We start from the raw sequence: 19957 nt of genomic DNA on the forward strand, positions 1-19957 counted from the left end.
AAGAACACTCCTCCACCATAGATTCTGCACACTAAACACGAAGTAAGGAACAGCATGATCAAGTATAAGGTAGCTCTGAGGATAAAACTAAGTATTCAGTCTTGATTGTCAGGGTGCAGGGGTATCAACATTATATTAATTTGTCTACAGTCTGGTACTCAAATATGAGAATAAAAAAAATATATTAAAAAATCACTAGTATTTTTAAAGGTCTGTCTGAACACAAGAATTTCAACATTATTTTTCTGTTAGCTGGTACTTGTGAAATTGCTTTCAAGAAATAAAACCAATGCATGTATTGTATGTGAAATAATAATGTACTTTGTGTACCTAGCGTAACTTAAACCTCAATTTGAAAAAGGCTACTGCAAAACTGGCAGTATTAACTATTAATTATAGGTAATGGTTGAAAAAACCAGTTCATTTTGAAATGAGTTTACAGATATTAATTTTTTTCCTTAGCTCTGAGATACAGAGAAACGAGGATTCATAAACCATGTTTAGTGTTTTCACTATTACTTTTCTACCAAACTCAGAAAAACAGCTAGGAATAGTGGTCTAAATCTTTTGATCCATTAGAGCTTCACTTGGCATATATTTGGTAGGGATTACCATTACTTTACTTAAATCCCATTCTGATTCAGTTCTGGAATAGCTGGGAGCTAGACTGGTCCACAAAGTAATCTGAAATCACCTAAAGGATATTTTAATTTAAAACTGTCATCAGCAGATTCCAAAAGGCTATCCTCATGACAAAAGATTGCTATAATGTAATGGTTCTCTGGTTAGAAATCCCTTCCTCTAACCTTCCTCTTCACTTATGGGAAAGCAAAGGACCAACATTATCAATTTTATACCAGATTACGATTTCTCCTGTGCTCCAGGGAATATCAGCTAACAATTTAGGACACTTGTTTTAAATGTGGAGTTACTAATAGCAAAATTAGGGACTACTGGTAACTACCAAAAGCCCTAAGACATTGGGCTGTTTCCAAGAATTTCACTGGCCTATGAAACTACAAAAAAGTTGAGGCAAACTTGTGATAAGGGAACAGTTATTTTTCATTTACAAGGATTATTGGAAACTACGTGAAAAAACTTCTCACCAAAACATTTGATGCGCAAAGTAAGGTGTTTTTTTTTTTTTGTTTGTTTTTTTTTTTTCTTTACAAAACCATTAAGGTTAAAAATAGTTTTTTGTCAGACCACACTCTCATTCACAAAAACACAGAATAGTGGTGAGTGCAGCCCAGCTCACCACAGCACGGTGCTGCTGGTATGTTTACCATGAATGCTCGCACTGTGGTGCAGATTCGTTTTCTTCCTTAACCTCAGGCACTTTAAGATGCCAAAAATTCGCTTTATAGTTAATGGAGAGTAATAGGCATCTCCACCAAATTACTCATTCCATCTAAAATCTGAATTGCTTTTTGGAGATGCCACTTCCTCCATGAACTACTAAGGAAAGCTGACATGACTAAGTTCCTAATTTAGGTGCCTTAATTTGTAGGCTAAATTTAGGAAGCTTATCGGGACATACAGATTATTTGTAATGAGCCATAAGAATTCAAGAGAATCAATGTTAATAATACATTTAAGGTCATGTATATTTTAATGGCATGAAACATACACTTTCAGAAAGAACCTCACCTATCTACTCCCTTTTTTCCCCTAGCTTTTGAGAGACTTTTGGATGATTGTGAATAATGAAAGACGTTTTCATGTTACTGTAATCTGAAAATTTGATTTGCTACTAACCAATTCTTTGATGATTTTATTAACAATTGGAAAGTAAGATCCTGCATATATAGAGCACATTGTGATTTTTCATCTCCTGGAAAAAAAAAAATTACCTTTGAAGTTTCTCTTAAAATATATCAAGTCTAGGAAAATACTGAAAACACTTGGTTCTGTAATAAAAAAAGATCTATTCTTACTGTATCAAAGTTAAGACCAGGGAAAGAGATCTTGTCAAGAAGTATGAATGAATATTTCAGCTTATTTATAAATATATTGATTTATGTATAGATTTACTTGGATAATTAGCACTTTTAGGTATTCCTCAAGGTGTAACAAACACTATCCCAAACCATAAAAACACTCTGAACAGATGCATATGTAAGTCAGTATGTAGGATAAAGTCTTTAGCTATGTTGAGTTCCACTTTTTATATTTTCATTACTTCAACATATTTGTTGGAAAAAAATGTATTAATCATGTAATTGCTTCATAATACAATCACATTAATGCTTCATAATTGTTACCATATATGTTTCCTAAACCCAGATACCACATAAACACCTAATAGTCAAAATGCTAATTCTTCTGTAGTGCAGTGGCACACAGCTATCCACTTCCTTGAAAATCAAAGGGTTTGTTATTTTATAACAGCTTACTTGGGAACCAGATGTTAAACACAGTTTATAAAGCTATATGATGGTGGGTAGTTGCTCAGCTCAGACAGTTTTAACAGCTGAATGACAGCGAATCAGAGAGTCTCCACTAGAGTGGAGACTAGAGCTTGGTCTAGCTATGCCTGAAATACCCTTTGCTCGTGGACTAGTTTATTATTTTTCTCTGACTTTATTTCTTTATTTTTACTTGTGTAAATCTGGTGCATCATTCTTCCCTTTCACTCTTCTGAACTTCCCTCTATTTCATGAGAGTTCTTCTCAAGTCCAAACTCACTTTAAACCTGATTGTCATTGCTGCTTTTCTAAACCTAAAGCCTCTTTTTCTGACAGTATGAGAGAAAACACAGATGCTAGAGTTCCAGCATAAAGACTGGACTTAGTCAACGATGGAATGTCAACATCTCCTACTTCAGGGCCCATAATGTTATGGTTTTCTAGTGGCAAACACATAAATGATTTTATTTTCAGTTTAAAATAAAGAAACAGTGATTTTAATTACCTGACATCTTTTTCAAGTTGTGTAATATGTTCTTTCTGTAGACTTATTTGAGAATCTCTCTGTTGCACGGTTTCAATGAGGTATTTGTACGGCTGTTGTACTTGACCCAACAAAGAATTTGCTCTGTCAAGCTGCCAAAAAAAGTATTACTACTATAAATTTTATAATTTATATAGCAAAATTACTTGTTTATTACTGAATTTTTATTGGATATTATGAATTACTAACAATTGCATATAATATAAAAAACAAACCAGTTATTTAAAAAAAAAATGAAACAAACTACCCTCAAATTACTATCTAGTACGTGATCCTCTCACTATTCTAATTGTACGATATTTTCACTGTTTGTTCACCTTACTGACTACAAACGACTTTTTTAAAACAGTATACTATTACAATGGAATTTTCAGCTCAGAAATTGAATCTAAATACAAACCCAGTAGTAATGGAAGAAAAGCCCCCTTTCCTCTAATCAATTACTGTACATGAACAGTGAAATCCAACAGGTTGTTCACAAGAGTAGCATAAAATAACTGTCATACTTGTAAATAGGCAATAAACCTTTCTAGCCATATTCCCTGAACAAATTAGGACCACTAGGTCTAAAAAGCTTGCATGATATGGCTTGCATCTTGAGCAATATAACAATATCATTCACTAAAATATGTACAGTATTAAGATCATACATCAATATTTAGAAGTTTCAGCAGCTGGAGTACATACAAGTCAAGAATACCAACTTGATTCTTTAAAAAATAAATTGAAATCTTTTGAAGTTTAGATACAAACAGGTCTAATGGAATGAATTCAATGGAAAATGGTTAAGCTTTTCAATTAGTTTATGAAATTTCTGAATAGATTAAACAATCTGCATTTGCCAAATCAGACTCAGGAACCAGTTGCCCTATTTTCTGTTGTTCCAAACAAGCAGGGGAAAAAAACCCAACTTTCCTATAGACCTAGCCTATTTAAATACCATTTCAGGACTTTCCGAAAATCAGATTTTTCTCCTACTCACAATTTTCAAAACATGAGACTGCGTTTCCTTCTTTCTCTGATTCAATTATATGTTTATTGCAGCTTTACTTCTGCCATCTATACTCTGTCAAATGTGCAAAGAACTTATAATGTAATGGGTCACATTTATTAAAAAAACAGAATATAGACAAAACTTTGCTTGCTCACTTTACTGGCGTTACTAAAAGGGGATTTATCTCCACCTCATGTTTTAAAAAGTGAAATGAGAGACAGTAACATTGCTCAACTTCAAATTAATGCAAATCTTTAAGTATTATTTAAATGCATTAGTTCCTTCAGGAAATACCTATTCTAGTCTACAGTGAAATTCCAAGTTTATTGTGGGGAAGTAAACAACAACAAAAAAAGAGGCAATCATCTTCTTGAAGAAAATAATTATATTCAATAAATTGATAATCAATTAAAAAAGTGATTATTTTTCTAAAAGTCAAGATATCAAAAAAGATCTCTTTCAGGAAGAAAGAGAGCGTGTGGAGCTGTTGACATGCTGGAGCGAAGGGATTCTATTGAGACGGACCAGGACAGGCTGGAGAGGTGGGCCAGTGCAAACTGTATGAAGTTGAACAAGGCCAAGTGCAAGGTCTTGCACATGGGCCAGGGCAATGCCATACACAAATACAGGCTGGGCGGAGAATGGATTGAGAGCAGCCCTGAGGAGGAGGACTTGGGCGTACTGTTGGATGAAAAGCTGGACATGAGCTGGCAATGTGTGATCTCAGCCCAGAAGGCCAACCACACCCTGGACTGCATCAAAAGAAGCATGGGCAGCAGGTCAAGGGAGGCGATTCTGCCCCTCTACTCTGCTCTGGTGAGACCCCACCTGGAATGTTGCATCCAGCTCTGGAGCCCTCAACATAAGAAGGACATGGACCTGTTGGAGTAGATCCAGAGGCAGACCATGAAGATGATCAGAGGGCTGCAGCATCTCCCCTATGAAGAAAGGCTGAGAGAGTTGGGGTTATTAAGCCGGAGAAGAGAAGGCTCTGGGGAGACATTATAGCAGCTTTCCAGTATCTGAAGGGCACTGACAAGAAAGCTGGAGAGGGACTTTTCACAAGGGCATGTAGTGATAGGACAAGGGGTAATGGCTTCAAACTGGAAGAAGGTACATTCAGATTGGGTATCAGAAAGAAATTTTTCACTCCAAAGGTGGTGAGACACTGCAACAGGTTGCCCAGGGAAGTTGTGGAGGCCTCGTCCCTGGAGGTGTTCAAGGCCAAGTTGGATGAGGCTTTGAGCAACCTGGTCTAGTGGGAGGTTACCCTGGCCATGGCAGGAGGGTTGGAACTAGATGATCGTCAAGGTCCCTTCCAACCTAAACCATTCTATGATTCTAAGACAGTAGAGAGTCTTTACATGACAAACAGGTAATTCAAAGACGTGGAGTACTGATCTCTAGGATGGTCTAAAAATTGCAGTATAAAACCTTGAGGCTGCCATTATAGGAGACAATTAATCCAACTGATCTTGTTTGGCATTCCTTTCTTGATAGCCTAAGAACTTTCAAAGGATGCCGTCATCTCAGTGTGAAGTTCCTCATTGTTAGCACTGATAAGAATCAAAGTACTTCAATATCCCTGAATAGACATCGCCATCAGGCTGAAGGATATCATCATTGTTCAGCGTGATCTATACTCTGTCTTTCAGAGTGAGATGTAACCTGCTTTTTGATAAAAATTTTTCAGTTGAGGCATACAAAAATCACAAATACAATGTCATGATGAAAAGTCATTCAGCAGCAAGCCAAGTTTATCAGCTTAGTAAATGTCTTTTACTGTGTACTGACTCAGTATTTGATTTTTAAGTCATCCATATTAGCCTTGTAGACACAAGAGACTCTGTCCATCAGTTCTGGCGCTGTTGTTCAAAATCTCTGCAAGATGAGTTTATTCCAAAATTTAGATTGGATACTAAATGTAGTAATTGCCAATTACTACTTTGCAGAAGCTGATATATAGCCTTACACTTACTTAAACTGAGAGTAACATGAAGTGATTTGCAGAGGCAATAAACTGATTATCACTATCTGAGGATCTTTCTTGGATTGGGTCATGAGAATTCATTTATTCTGTTTGTCCTAGACATGGTCAACAAACCTTCTATAGTATGAAATAAATCTCAATACCTACTTTAACATTGCTGGTCACTGCTATACAAAGCAACAGAAAGACGACCTTAAGGGAAAATTCTAATGCCATATCATAGACCTGAAAGTAGATAGGATCCTGCAATTAAATAAAGCCTGACAAACTATAATGGGACTAACTGAAGACTGACAAGTTTTTTTCAGCAGCTGAGCTTTCCCATAGGGTTCCAATTTTCAAGCATGCATATTATATCAGGTTTCAATCAAATGAATGAAATTATGGAGAAGTCAGTATTTTCTTCTTGGTAATACTGGACCTTCCCAGAAGATCAATATGATTCCTTTCTATAAAGCTCAACAGAAATTGGTTGAGGACAGTCCAAATAAAGAATCTTAGAAAGACTACCCATTGTAGCGATTGCAATCTTTTTCTTTCCCTCCCTCCTTTAAAGAGCTTAAAAAAAAAGAAGTTGTATCACAAATACTGCAGTGAAATAACAGTATTTAAACCGAGTTCAAAAGAAAAGTTGGTCCATTCACTTTGGCATCAACTTTCAATCCACGTTCTAGATTTCATCTAGACGACTGAACAAAACGTCAATCAAAAGCATAAAAATGGGCTACCTGAGTATCCTGTAAGTCTACAGGATGTTTTGCTCTTTGAAAAAAAAACAAACAAACAAAAACAAAAAAAAAAAAAACCCAAATCGAGAAAGATGATAGCTTGGAGTAAAAATCTATCTTGGTTTAGGGGATGTAGTAAAGACAGCAAACAGAGGTTTAAGGACTTTAACTATATAAAGAAAGATAATAGCAATCAGTATAAAATATGAAATACAGAAAATTTACAAGAGGAGCTACAACTTCAAGGGGAAAGTTGATACTAGCAGGCATAGAACTCTTAGAATGAAAAAAAATGGGAGCAAATAAATGCTAGAAGCAGTACAACCCTTTATGGCAGGAGATATGGTAGAACAGTATATAATGCTGTTTTCAATAAAAGTTTTTACCATGTGTTTGAAAAGACGTCAGATAATAGGTTTGTATAACATGAGAATGATGAACTGTTTTCCAGTCCATTAATAACAAGTGTAAACTCTTTGTGCACATACTGAAGGCAAGCAGAATGGCTTAAGTAATTGTTATCAAACAAAATGGCCTATAATCTTATGCAAATTTAAAATAAAAAAAGACAGAAATCTGGTGATGCATTCACACCTGAATGCCAGACATGAGTTTAATAGAAAGCAGGTCTTAAAAGATTTTATTTAACCTTATGAGTTTGATGTTAACAGGCTTAGTAGCTCTGCATTAGCTATCTGCAAGACATGTAACTTCATACTGGATGGAATTTGATTTAAACTATACAATTATATGATAAAAGATCAAGAAAGAGCTACCATGACATTCCATGGAACAACAAAAATGAAGATGTTCTAGTAGAATTTTGCAGGAATTTGAACTAAGGTCCCTGGTACTGAATCTTTTATCAGTGATCTAGAAGCAAATATAAACCCACTGTGGGTATGAAGAAATGTATTGAAGTGGAAACCACACAGATTTAAGTGGGAAATAAAGCATAGATTTTATTAACGACAGTGGAAGTATAGTGATAAAGAAAATGACCAAGGATGACATTGGATTCACAAATCTCTGGATGTCTTCCAGTCAAGAAGATTTGAAAGATATGTTTAAGTCAAATACAAATTACTAGGATATACCTTAGAAAAATCCATAATAAATTGTAGTATTGGTTAAAAACAACTGGACTAACCCTTCACTGTTCATGTACCTTTAACTGAAATAACGTATATGATCATATATATACACACATAAAATACATAAAATGATATGATTTTAAATATGTAGAAAATACAAGTATTTGCACTGTGAAGTACTTGGGTGTAATTATCCGAATTTATAACAGCCGTGGCTTTAAAAAAATCAAACTGTTAAGCACATTCCTGGAAAAGTCAGCCTAGAAATTCCATACGGTGGCAATATCTAATAGCAAATCTAGAAATTCTTTGGTTCCTAAGAGAAATTTAAAAGACGATCTTAAAAATATTTAAAAAAATTAGTCTGCCCTAATTCTGGGAGATTTCAAGCTAAGTTTTGTTTAGCGTTTATTCTCCATGTCAATGTAATATGTGATTTCAGGTATCATATACAGAATTTTAAAAGATCATGAAATTAAACTCATTGTAAAAAAGTAAAAAAAAAAAGTCAGTTTTTTTAAAGAGCAGCTTATGTTAAATATTCCCTCAATTTGTATATTCAAAAGGCTCAAGAACTGAACAATGTAGAAACGGATTTACAGAAATATCTTCAAAAGTGATTTAAGAGAAGAGCTGTGTAAAAAGTAATGAGGTGTTCATTGAACAATTAACTATCAAACAGAACAAACTAGTTTGGCTAGCTGGTCTTCTGTTCAGAAATCAGAGTGTTGTCTGGCTGGCTTACATTCTTATTTAGCCTGTAAAGTAATCCCTCTTTTGATCTTCGTTTCAAAATACAATATAAATTTCTTTGAAAACATCTGACATAGAGTTGTGGTTAATTATGAGGCCATTTTTTGACATCAAATAGATAATAAACACTGTTTAGAAAATATTTCATTTTATGAACAGCTGTTCTGCAATGTTTATAGCCCCTACAGATTTGATTTTTTTGTAGCAGTAATTTACCTCTTGTGAAATCTGTGTTACTTGTTCCTTCTGATGTTCCAGATCTTTTACAAGCGAAGAGTTTTGCTTTTCTAGCTGCAGTAACCTCCTTGCCAAGTGAACACTGTGCCAATAAAAAGCAAGCTCAAGTTGATTTTTTTCCAAAATATGCAAAAGAAATTCTCACATTTATATTTCAGAACTCAATTGCCTTAATTTTTCACCAATTCTTAAATACTAATATATATGAACTACATAATAAAACATGCAGAATGGTCAAAGTTAGAAAAACAATTAAAATATTACAAAATTTAACAGCACTGAAATAACATTCCCCCAGTTATGCCATTGTAATATTTTTTACAAAGTAATCTCCTATACAATTTGTACAGTACTACACAATCACATAATCATGTCAAAATGTTTCAACTAATTATGAGTATTTATTTTTTAGCAACTAAATGGAATCACTGTAATTGGCTTCTCAAATATTTTTTAAAAAATGCACATTAATATACATTCTGTATATATCATTTTCAAAACAGAGGCAAAATTAGTTTTATCTGACATTTAATATGCTAAATAATTAAACGTTATTGCCACTTTCTAAAAATAAACTCTTATGCAGATCCACAAATTAACTCAGAAGTGAAGAGAAAGGATTACTGAGTTACTTAAACACCCTAGCCAAAAAATTAGATCCTCAACCTTTTGCATGTTTCCTGTCCAAAGTCAAAAGAGTTTATCATTCATTCAACAGTATGGTTCCATAGGCAGCAAAGGGAAGATTCAGTATGCAATTGCAGAGCCTACTTCCAGAAGGCCAACCATATCCTGGGCTGCATCAGAAGTGTGGCCAGCAAGACAACGGAGGTGATTCTGCTTCTCTACTCCACTCTTGTGAGACCCCACCTGGAGTACTGCATCCAGCTCTGGAGTCCCCAACATCAGGAGGACATGGACCTGCTGGAGCGTGTCCAGAGGAGAGACACAAGGATGATCCGAGGGCTGGAGCACCTCTCCTATGAGGAGAGGCTGAAAGAGTTAGGGCTGTTCAGCCTGGAGAAGAGAAAGCTTCAGGGAGAACTTATTGCGGCCTTCCAGTACCTAAAGGGGGCCTACAGGAGAGCTGGGGAAGGACTTCTTACTAGGGCATATAGCGATAGGACAAAGAGGAATGGCTTTAAATTGGAAGAGGGCAGGTTTAGATTAAACATTAGGAAGAAATTTTTCACTTTGAGGGTGGTTATGCACTGGAACAGGTTGCCCAGAGAGGTTGTTGAGCCCCCGTTCCTGGAGGTGTTCAAGACCAGGCTGGACTTGGCCTTGGGCAACCTGGTCTAGTGGGATGTGTCCCTGTCTATGGCAGGGGGGTTGGAACTCAATGATCTTCAAGGTCCTTTCCAACCTAAACCATTCTATGATTCTATGATATATAACCTAGTCTTTGAAGCTGTTACTAATCACTCAGTCCTATTCAGTATAGCCTACCACCTGACTATATACCACTAAAATGGACTCCTGGATGGTGAACTGAAATGTACTCCAAACTCCATTGACGGTATTGATTAGAATTAAATTGGTTATAACGGAAGGTTAGATGGCAAGTTTCTGTGTTAAACCTGTGATGAGATGTCTAAATTTATGTATCCTGTAATAAATCCTGCCATCTTTGCAGGATTCAGCAGCTTGGTGGCTTATTATCAAAATTGTATCTGGAGGGTTTTTCACTGTACTCCTCCATGTTTAGGTACTCTAGTCACCAATCTGTTTCACAACATGACATGGGAAATTCAGAGCTCTAAAAATTAGGAAGATACACAGAGCTAATACTCCTTTTCATTGTGCCTTAACCACTGGACTAATGGCTCTCCACAACAATCTATCCCTCCAGTCAAACGTGTGCCATTTTTCAGAAACTTACATATTGAAGAAAGGGAGAAGTCACCCCAGTTCAGATCTCAGACTCTCAATGCTTACCAGCCATAAACTGAAAACGTAAGACTGTTATTCTCCAAATAATGGATAGCAAAGTGTTATCCAGTTCTTGACCATGATACTGAATCTTTAAGAGCATTAAGCGGTCTAAAGCAGACCAACAGGGAGATTATATTCACCCTTAAGATGAGGCTTAGAATGTGTAAAGTTAGGTGAGTGTATAAATTTTCTCTGAAAATTTGACCAGTCATAACCTCCGCCTTCTCCTCAGTAAAAGGGAATACACTTTTAGATTTGGCAGAAGCCTTGATATTCTTCACCTGTGTTATAAATAGGGAAGTGATTGTGCCCCTGTACTCAGCACTGGTGAGGCCACACCTCGAGTATTGTGTCCAGTTTTGGGCACCTCAATACAAGAGAGATATCGAGGTGCTGGAGCGAGTGCAGAGGAGGGCAACGAAGCTGGTGAAGGGCCTAGCAAACAAATCATATGAAGAGCAGTTGAAGGAGCTGGGACTGTTTAGTTGGAGGAGGAGGAGGCTGAGAGGAGACCTCATCACTCTCTACAACTATTTGAAAGGGCACTGTAGAGAGAGGTTGGTGCTGGTCTCTTCTCACAGGTAATTAATGACATAACAAGAGGGAATGGCTTCAAGCTCCAACAGGGTAGATTTAGACTGAACATTAGGAAAGAATTTTTCACAGAAAGGGTGGTCGGGCATTGGAATAGACTGCCCAGGGAGGTGGTTGAGTCACCATCCCTGGATGTGTTTAAGAGACATTTAGATGTGGGGTTGGGGGATATGGTGTAGGGGAGAACTTTGTAGAGTAGGGTAGATGGTTTGACTTGATGATCCCAAGGGTCTCTTCAAACCTAGAGAATTCTATGATTCTATAAACCTGCCCTTTCATGCAGACAATCTTTTACTTTTGCCTTGTATGAGAGGATTTAGCTGAAATTCTCAATAGCATTCACTAAGAGGTTGGTTCTCTCAGTTCCTCCTACAAGGAGCACTAGACTGTATAAACAATAACTGAGAAAAACAGAAATTAATCCGCTAAACTAGTTATTTGGATTTTCATTTCACAGAATAGTCAGGGTTGGAAGGGGCCTCTGGAGATCATCTAGTCCAACCCCCCCTGCCAGAGCAGGGTCACCTACAACAGGTTGCACAAGACAGCGTCCAGGCAGGTTTTGAATGTCTCCAGAGTGGGAGACTCCACAACCTCTCTGGGCAGCCTGTTCCAGTGCTCTGCCACCCTCAAAGGAAAGAAGTTCCTCCTCATGTTAAGATGGAACTTCCTATGTTCAAGCTTGTGACCATTACCCCTCGTCCTATCAATGGGCACCACTGAAAAAAGACTCCTCCCATCCCTCTGGCATCCTCCCTTTAAGTATTTGAAAGCATTAATAAGATCCCCCCTCATTCTTCTTTTCTCTAGACTAAAGAGACCCAAGTTCCTCAGCCTTTCCTCATATGAAAGATGTTCTAATCCCCTCATCATCTTCGTAGCCCTTTGCTGGACCCTCTCCAGCAGATCCCCATCTTTCTTGAACTGGGGAGCCCAGAACTGGATACAGTACTCCAGATGTGGCCTCACCAGGGCAGAGTAGAGGGGGAGGATGACCTCCCTCGACCTGCTGGCCACACTCTTCTTGATGCACCCCAGGATGCCATTGGCCCTCTTGGCCGCCAGAGCACATTGCTGCCTCATGGTCATCCTGTTGTCCACCAGGACTCCCAGGTCCCTTTCCACAGAGCTGCTCTCCAGGAGGTCAGCCCCCAAACTTTACTGATGCATGGGGTTATTCCTCCCCAGGTACAGTACCCTACATTTACCCTTGTTGAATTTCATTAGGTTCCTCTCTGCCCAACTCTCCAGCCTGTCCAGGTCACGCTGTAAAGCAGCACAGCCTTCTGGCGTGTCAGCCGCTCCTCCCAGTTTAGTGTCATCAGCGAACTTGCTGATGGTACACTCTATCCCTTCATCCAGATCATCGATGAATATATTGAACAGGACTGGACCCAGTACTGACCCTTGAGGGACACCACTTGTTACTGACCTCCAACTAGACTCTGCACCACTAACCACAACCCTCTGAGCTCTATCTGTCAGCCAGTTCTCAATCCACCCCACTGTCTATTCATCTAGCCGGCACTTCCTAAGCTTATGTCCGTTTAGGAGATAGGAGATGTGTGTTAAGATCCCATCTAGTACAAAAGATAAATGAACCACTTCTCTAGTATCTCTAGTTAGGGATCTTATACATTAGCTATTAGAGTGTAAGGGGAAACATGGATATCTTCCCATGGCAACTTTGGGAGTGTAGCCCATCATAATTTTCCCAGCTACAACTACTCAGTGAACTTGACCTGAATTTGCAAGTATTTAAGGATAAACACAAGTATGTCTTTCAAGTATGGTTGTCAATTTGTTTTTTGACTAGTTTAAATTTAAAGCAAAGTGATGAAGAGACTGATCTGCAAAGACATCTTATTCTGGAAAACTTTGATTCCAACTGTACTAGAAAATTATCACATAATTTGTCCTCAAACAGGGACAAGTGCTCAAGAATGTGATAATTTATTGTTAGCAAACCACTAGAGTGTTTCTGGTAGTATTCTTGCATTTACTTATTAACACTCTCCCAAACAGTTCCTAGGCATAGCTGAAGAACTAGCGTGTACAAGCAACCATTGCCAATATATGTAGTTCACATGCCTACAATAGTTTAGTTTTATGGACGTGGGCAACTACATGCCATTTGGTCTCGATGCTTCAGAATGTTGCCAGGCATGTTTAATTTAGTAGTATGGGTGTATGGTGCCTATGCCCAAAATAATGAAATAGTTGTTCCTGACAAATAGACAAGGAGGTATAGACCCCACAACCCACTATGCTTGAATAGGTGGTTTTGTACAAAGTTTCAGAGACTGAAATGCATGCTGTAAATTATAAGAGCACTTCATTTAGGATTCCATATGTCTGGAATTAAAGAGCAGGTAGTGGACTCCAGAAAGATGATTATTGACATTTGTAACAGATTCTTTTTCCTTAAGCAACTGTGGAGAGCAGAAAAAAAACTTATCTGTATTTCTTTAATAGCTCAAAACACAGAACTTGGTTTCACAGACACTTTGCTTTAAAGCTTAGGGAGCCATAGGCATCACACACATTTTCTGCATGGCAGTTTTCCTCGAGTCAGAACAGCAGCAGGTAAACCATACACAGATTTTTATGGCTATTTTAACCTTCTTAATTTTAAAAGATAAAGAAAGTCTATGAAGTCTCCAACACCACTATGAAGCATTAAAAAAGCCTTATCTGCCAATGCCTTTTGGAACAAAAGGATTATATGAGGCATTCTGATAGACCCACTGCTAAGCTCAAAAAGTGTCTTCCAAGCACATCTGAAATCCTGGCTTATTGATCACAAAGGTGATCAGAGGGCTAGAGTACCTTTCCTATGAGGACAGGCTGAGAGGGTTGGGGTTGTTCAGCCCAGAGAATAGAATATTCTGTAGAGACCTTATAGTGGCCTTCCAGGATCTGAAGAGGGCCTACAAGAAAGCTGGAGAGGGACTTTTTACAAGGGCATCTAGTGATAGGATGAGGGGGAATAGCTTCAAACTGGAAGAGGGCAGGTTTAGATTTGATATCAGGAAGAAGTTTTTCACTATGAGGGTGGTGACGCACTGGCACAGGTTGCCCAGAGAAGTTGTGGAGACCCCATCCCTGGAAGTGTTCAAGGCCAGGTTGGATGAGGCTTTGAGCAACCTGGCCTAGTGGCAGGTGTCCCTGGCCATGGCAGGGGGGTTGGAAGTAGATGATCTTTAAGGTCCCTTCCGACCTAAACCATTCTATGATTCACCATTCAAAAGTGATTTAGCAGAATTCTTTTATATGTAAACAATCTAAAGCGAATCTAACAAGGTGGGGAAAAAGAAGCATCTAAGCTGAAACTCAGAAAAGTTCTCGAACCATTGACAGAGGAGGAAGGAACTAAAGTTTTAGGAAATGATACTATAGAACTCTCAACAGTCTCTTAAAACAGACATACAACAGGGTTATCGAGTTTTTTGCCCCTCTCTTTTCTTTTTTTTCATAGAATGGTTAAGAGTTGGGTTTATGAACATAAAAAGAAATCTTACAATCTGAGGAGGCTTAAAGATGTGAAAGAGCAAATTAAGCCATGCCAAAGTTAAGTACTACATAAAATATTCATTATTTTTGTCAGCAATATGTAACTCAGTGCACAACAGGTCTAATCTGATTGACAATCCAATCGACAACACTTATTTAAAAAAAAAAAGGACCAAAGAAATAGTACTTGGCCCATAAATCTTTGTTGCAAACATGAACAAACCATCATTTGCCCTTAATTCTCATCACTAACTTTCTATGTTAAATATTCTTTGTCATGGATAAGGAAGGGGTTAAGAGGACAAAAACAACTAAAAACTAATACTTGTAGAAAAAAAAAGTTATACATGACAAAAACTGCACTTCCAGCTCCTGAATGATAGAAATGTGCACTGTGAAGCGATGGTACATGTTTGCCCTGTCTTTATACTCTTCTTTGTGTGTTCACCAACGATGGAGGAGTTTCTCATTTAGGTAGAAGAGAGCGCGGTCAAAGTCTACCACTAACACAAACTACGCAGTTGACTTTCTTGCATTTGAGCAAATTGTAGGCACACTCAAAGTGCAAGGAATGAGTCTAACCTTGGGAGAACCACCTTCTTAATTGTGGTGTCTCCTCTGCCTGGCTGGAGACAGGATTCTGGACAAAAAAAATAAAATCACATTACACTGACCTGATATTGTGAAGGATATGGAATCTCTATCCATAGAGAAAATCAAAACTTAGCTGGACAAGCTCTTGAACAACTGGATTTGCTCTGAGCAGGGCATTGAACCCTGTTGACCTCCAGATGTTCCTGCCAACCTAAATCATTCCACTATTCCATGATTCTGATATTAGGTTATGTTTTCTTTTTATACTATCTATACATATTGTGAAGAACAGCAAAATACATTTTGCTGTGGTCACAGTTTAATAAATCTATAAATAAATTCACATTACCAATACTTCACAGTGAGTTGTAGCCTTTATGCTTACAAGGAGCCATTCAAATGTCACTATTAATTCTTAAAGACAATGCATAATATAAATTTATTGTTTTAAAATTACTACAATCAAGGGTATGTTATTCAACCAACACATCATTTTTATCTATTGATCAAATGGTATCAGAGCAAACTGAAGAAATAACAGGAATCAGAAACTGTATTTGTAAAGATGAAATAGAGATGCTCTGAAACCTTGGCTGCCTTAATTTCCCGGCAGATGTGTTTTTGTTACAATTACATACAATCATTTCTATGGTATTAAAAACTTTTTTTCCTATTATATAAATGTAAACAATGTAACTAGTCTGTTTTTACAGCTGTTTAGTTTTATACAGTTAAAATTAATCTCTCTGAAAGATAAGGAAAAAATCTTAAAATTATCTAGAAAAAAATATATATGCTCATTTATATGCATCAACCACATTAACAGGTCCTAGTCTTCATTCTATTCCTGTATACCTAAGTCTTTAAAAAAAACCTCTTTATGTTAATCAAACTGGCTGGATTCTAAGACAAAACATAATGCACATATCTTCGTCTACTTTATCTTGAACAAGTGAATTAAGGAGGCACATTTTTACCTTTGCTTTAGTCGTCTTTTGGCTGTTGTAGGAACATTAGCACCATACCCGTATGAGAAGAGAACCCTTTCAGCTTCAACTTCATTTTCCACTGCAAAAAATTCCAGAAAGGTACTGCTGAAGAACGTAATTACAGTGCAAGAACCTACAAACTTCTAAACAATTCTATTTATAATTATACACACATGCAAATGTTTTTCTAGAAGCTAGATTTTCAGTTGATGTAATGTTCTGGATTTCAGTGGAACAATTTTGTTCACAATTAGCATTAATACAGTGCCATATATTAATTTTTTACAATACTGGCAGGCTTTTCACTCTTTATTTTTCTAATTAGCATAAGACTTATGCAATATGAAAGTAAAGAGTTCAGTGTCCTTGAATATTCTTATTATTGGAATAGTCACAAAATACACATTGATAGTGTAAGTTTAATTCTGCAGTACATGGTTAGGTTGTTTAGGTTTTTCTTTCTACAGAATTCATTTTCTGTGCATACATGAGGAAGTAGAGGAAGATAAAATTAGGGAGTGCTTAAGCTGACTGCACATAAACAAGTCCATGGGACCAGAAGGGACACATCCAGGGTTGCTGAGGGAGCTGATGTCAGTGTGAGGCTGCTCACTATCATTTTTGAAAGATTCTGGTGATGAGAAATGTCCGATAACCTGAGAAAAACAAATGCCATGCCCATCTTCAGAGAAGGGCAAGAAGGAGATTCTGGGAAATGACAAACCAGTCAACCTCACATTAGCCTCTGGGAAAGTTACGAAGCAAATCCTCCTCAAAGTTACTTTGAAGCATGGACAAAAAGGTAGTTGGGAAGAGCTAGCAAAACCAAATCATGTTTGACTAACTCGATAGCATTCTGAGGTGAAGTGACTAGTAACGTTGGTAAGAGGAAGCAGTAGAAGTTGGACACCCTGACTAGTGTCAAGACAAAGCCTTTAACACAGTCTCTCATAGTATCCTCAAAGCCAAACTGGCAAGATAGGGACTGCATAAATGGACAGTGGGTGTGTGGAAAATTGAATGGACCTCTCAGCTCAATTAGTGGTAATCAGTCATACAAAGCATGACTGACAGTGATTTACTATTGGCATCTCTTAGGAGTTAATGCTGTTCAACATCTTTACTAACAATGCAGACAACGAGATATTATGCACCTCCAGCAAATTTGAGGAAGATACCAGATTGAGGTGGGAGGACAGCATGGTAGACTGGGTGCAGGGCTGCTATTCAGAGGGACCTCAATAGGCTGGAAAAATGGGGTAACAAGAACAAAGTTAATCGAAGCAAATGCACAGTCCTACATTTGGGATGCAATAACCCCATGCAGTAGTACAGGCTGGGGGACAACTGGCTAAAACCGGCCTTGCAGCAAAAGATGTGAGGGTCCTGGCGGACAAGCTGAGCATGAAACAACTTGTAGAAAAGAAGGCCAACTGCATCCTGGGCTGTATTAGCAAGAGTGCAGCCAGCTGGTCAAATGAAGTGATCCTTCTCATCTATTCAGTACTTGTGAGACCACGCATAGTGTGTTATGTTCAGTTTTGGGCTACCCAGTACAAGAAATACATGGATATATTGGAGGGAGTCCAGCAGATAATCACCAAGACAATGAAAGGACTAGAGCACATGACATAAAAGGAGAGGCTGAGAGAGAGCTTATTGCTGCCTCCAGCTACCAATGAAAACAAGAGACAGGCTCTTCTCAGAAGTGTGCAGTGATTAGGATAAGAGTCAATGAACCTAAATTGGAACACAGAAATTTTTGACTGGATAACAGGAGAAATGTTTTTATCATGAGGGTGGTCAGATATTGGAACAGGTTGCTTGGAGAGGTGGTGGAATCTCCATCTTTGGAGATATATAAAACTTGACTGGATAAGTTTCCTAAGCAACCTGCTGGACCTGCTTTGAGAAGAGGGTTTGACTAGATGACCTCCAGGGGCCTCTTCCAACATCCATGATTCTGTCGTTTGCTGCCTCTCTTCTGAATTCACCATATAAACAGTAAACCAATTATGATATTTTACACATATCAATACTTTGCAAAAATAATTATTTTAGCTAAATATCTGTCCATCTTCAACTTAAAGAAATGAAACAACTTCAAATTCTAATTATAAACCCGACACAATACATACAACTATTTGAACATTAAATTCATTATACTAGTGCACAAGTAGCCTACGAAATATAACTTCACTGATCTGTTTTTCAACCTAGATTGAAAGTTTTCAACCTGTTATCACTTACTATTCATAATATCGTCCAGGGCTTAAACTTAACTGGCTCGGTAATACACCTGGAAATAGCTGTGCATATTGTCATCAGTGGTAGTATCAGGAAGTTGCAAACTGTGACAGTGACCCATTACTCCCTAAATCTTCCCATCACCACATATAAAACTTGCACCTTCCTGCAATACCAATCCCTCTCCTACAATGAGACTCCAAATATTTTGCCACCTCTTCAGATCCATGTTCCTGTTCCCACATCCTGAAGTAGGCTTGTAGTTTGGAGGCAGCAAATTGCTGCTGAGCACAGCTTCCAATACAAGCTTATTACTTTGCTTATGAGACAATATGCTATAGCACAATTAAACATTCTAAGTTGAACATCTATGTACAGTTCTAAATATTTATTGGTAATTATCTGAAAAAAGCAAATCTATCCTATCAATAAATTCTAAGCAAATTAAGACTATGTAAATATATAATGATAGAAGTAAGTTAAATACTTATGTTCATAAAAAGTAAAAATATTCAGCATAATCTTTGCCTCCATAGACAACTGATTTCTGAAAAATATTTCTAAGGATTTAAAACACATTAGAATTGCTTTGAAAAGAAATCCCAATAGCAGCAAGATTAAAATGTGTACAAATTTTAATATTTCAGCTTGTGTAATTCAGGTTTCTTCTCTCCTGTAAGATATAATGCGCCAGAGGAAAAAGGAAAAAAAAAAAGTGTGTGTGTGGGAAGTAGGCAGGGGCAGAGAGAGGGGGACAGAGAGGAGGGGTAAAGGGGGGTAAAGGGGGACAAAGAAAGGCTGAGTGGCAGGGGTGTGAGAGAGGGAGGGAGCACAAGTGAACACTAGCCTAGGCACCACACAACAGCTTTGATGAATTTAGTAGTTGGGAAAAAGAGAAGCAAATTTGCGAAATGATGTAACAGTCCTGGCTCATCTTTGCTAATGTTCAAGTACCTCAAAATCAGACATACGTTATCCTCTCAACAACTTGCATAAAGCTATGGCTTCTTTCATCACTTGTCTAATACCTTTTTAATGCTATTTTAAACAAGGATTCTTAGAACACTCTTAGAAAGAGAAAAGCCTCTAAGTAGAGCCCTTGTGAAAAGTCACATATCTAGTTACACAAAAAACAATACAGAAATTCCAGTAAGTATGACAGAAAAAGTTTACTCATGTGGCAGTACAAAGGCACCAGAACTTCAGATTTTCAAGGCTGTCTTTGTTATGGGGAATTCTGCAGTGCCTTAAATACCTCTGGTTCAGAAAAACATAAAAAATAATTTACCCTGCCTTTGTCATAACCCTTCTTTTTGGTTACAAATTCAGTGTTGTAT

The 19957-nt window shown here is 37.6% G+C and overlaps 1 protein-coding gene across 1 annotated transcript in view; it reads right to left on the reverse strand.

Moving 5' to 3' along the window:
- Nucleotides 1-19957, reverse strand: part of PIBF1 (progesterone immunomodulatory binding factor 1) — a gene marked incomplete at its 5' end in the record, with an annotated part of 123902 nt that overhangs the window by 29705 nt on the left and 74240 nt on the right. Inside the window, 3 exons of the mRNA XM_082494717.1 lie at nucleotides 2914-3044; nucleotides 8728-8830; nucleotides 16362-16452. Coding sequence (XP_082350843.1) covers nucleotides 2914-3044; nucleotides 8728-8830; nucleotides 16362-16452 — 325 coding nt within the window. The remainder of the gene's footprint in view (nucleotides 1-2913; nucleotides 3045-8727; nucleotides 8831-16361; nucleotides 16453-19957) is intronic.

Source organism: Vanellus vanellus (assembly GCF_965231255.1).
Source record: "Vanellus vanellus genome assembly, chromosome: 1".
In the NCBI taxonomy this organism is placed as follows: domain Eukaryota; kingdom Metazoa; phylum Chordata; class Aves; order Charadriiformes; family Charadriidae; genus Vanellus; species Vanellus vanellus.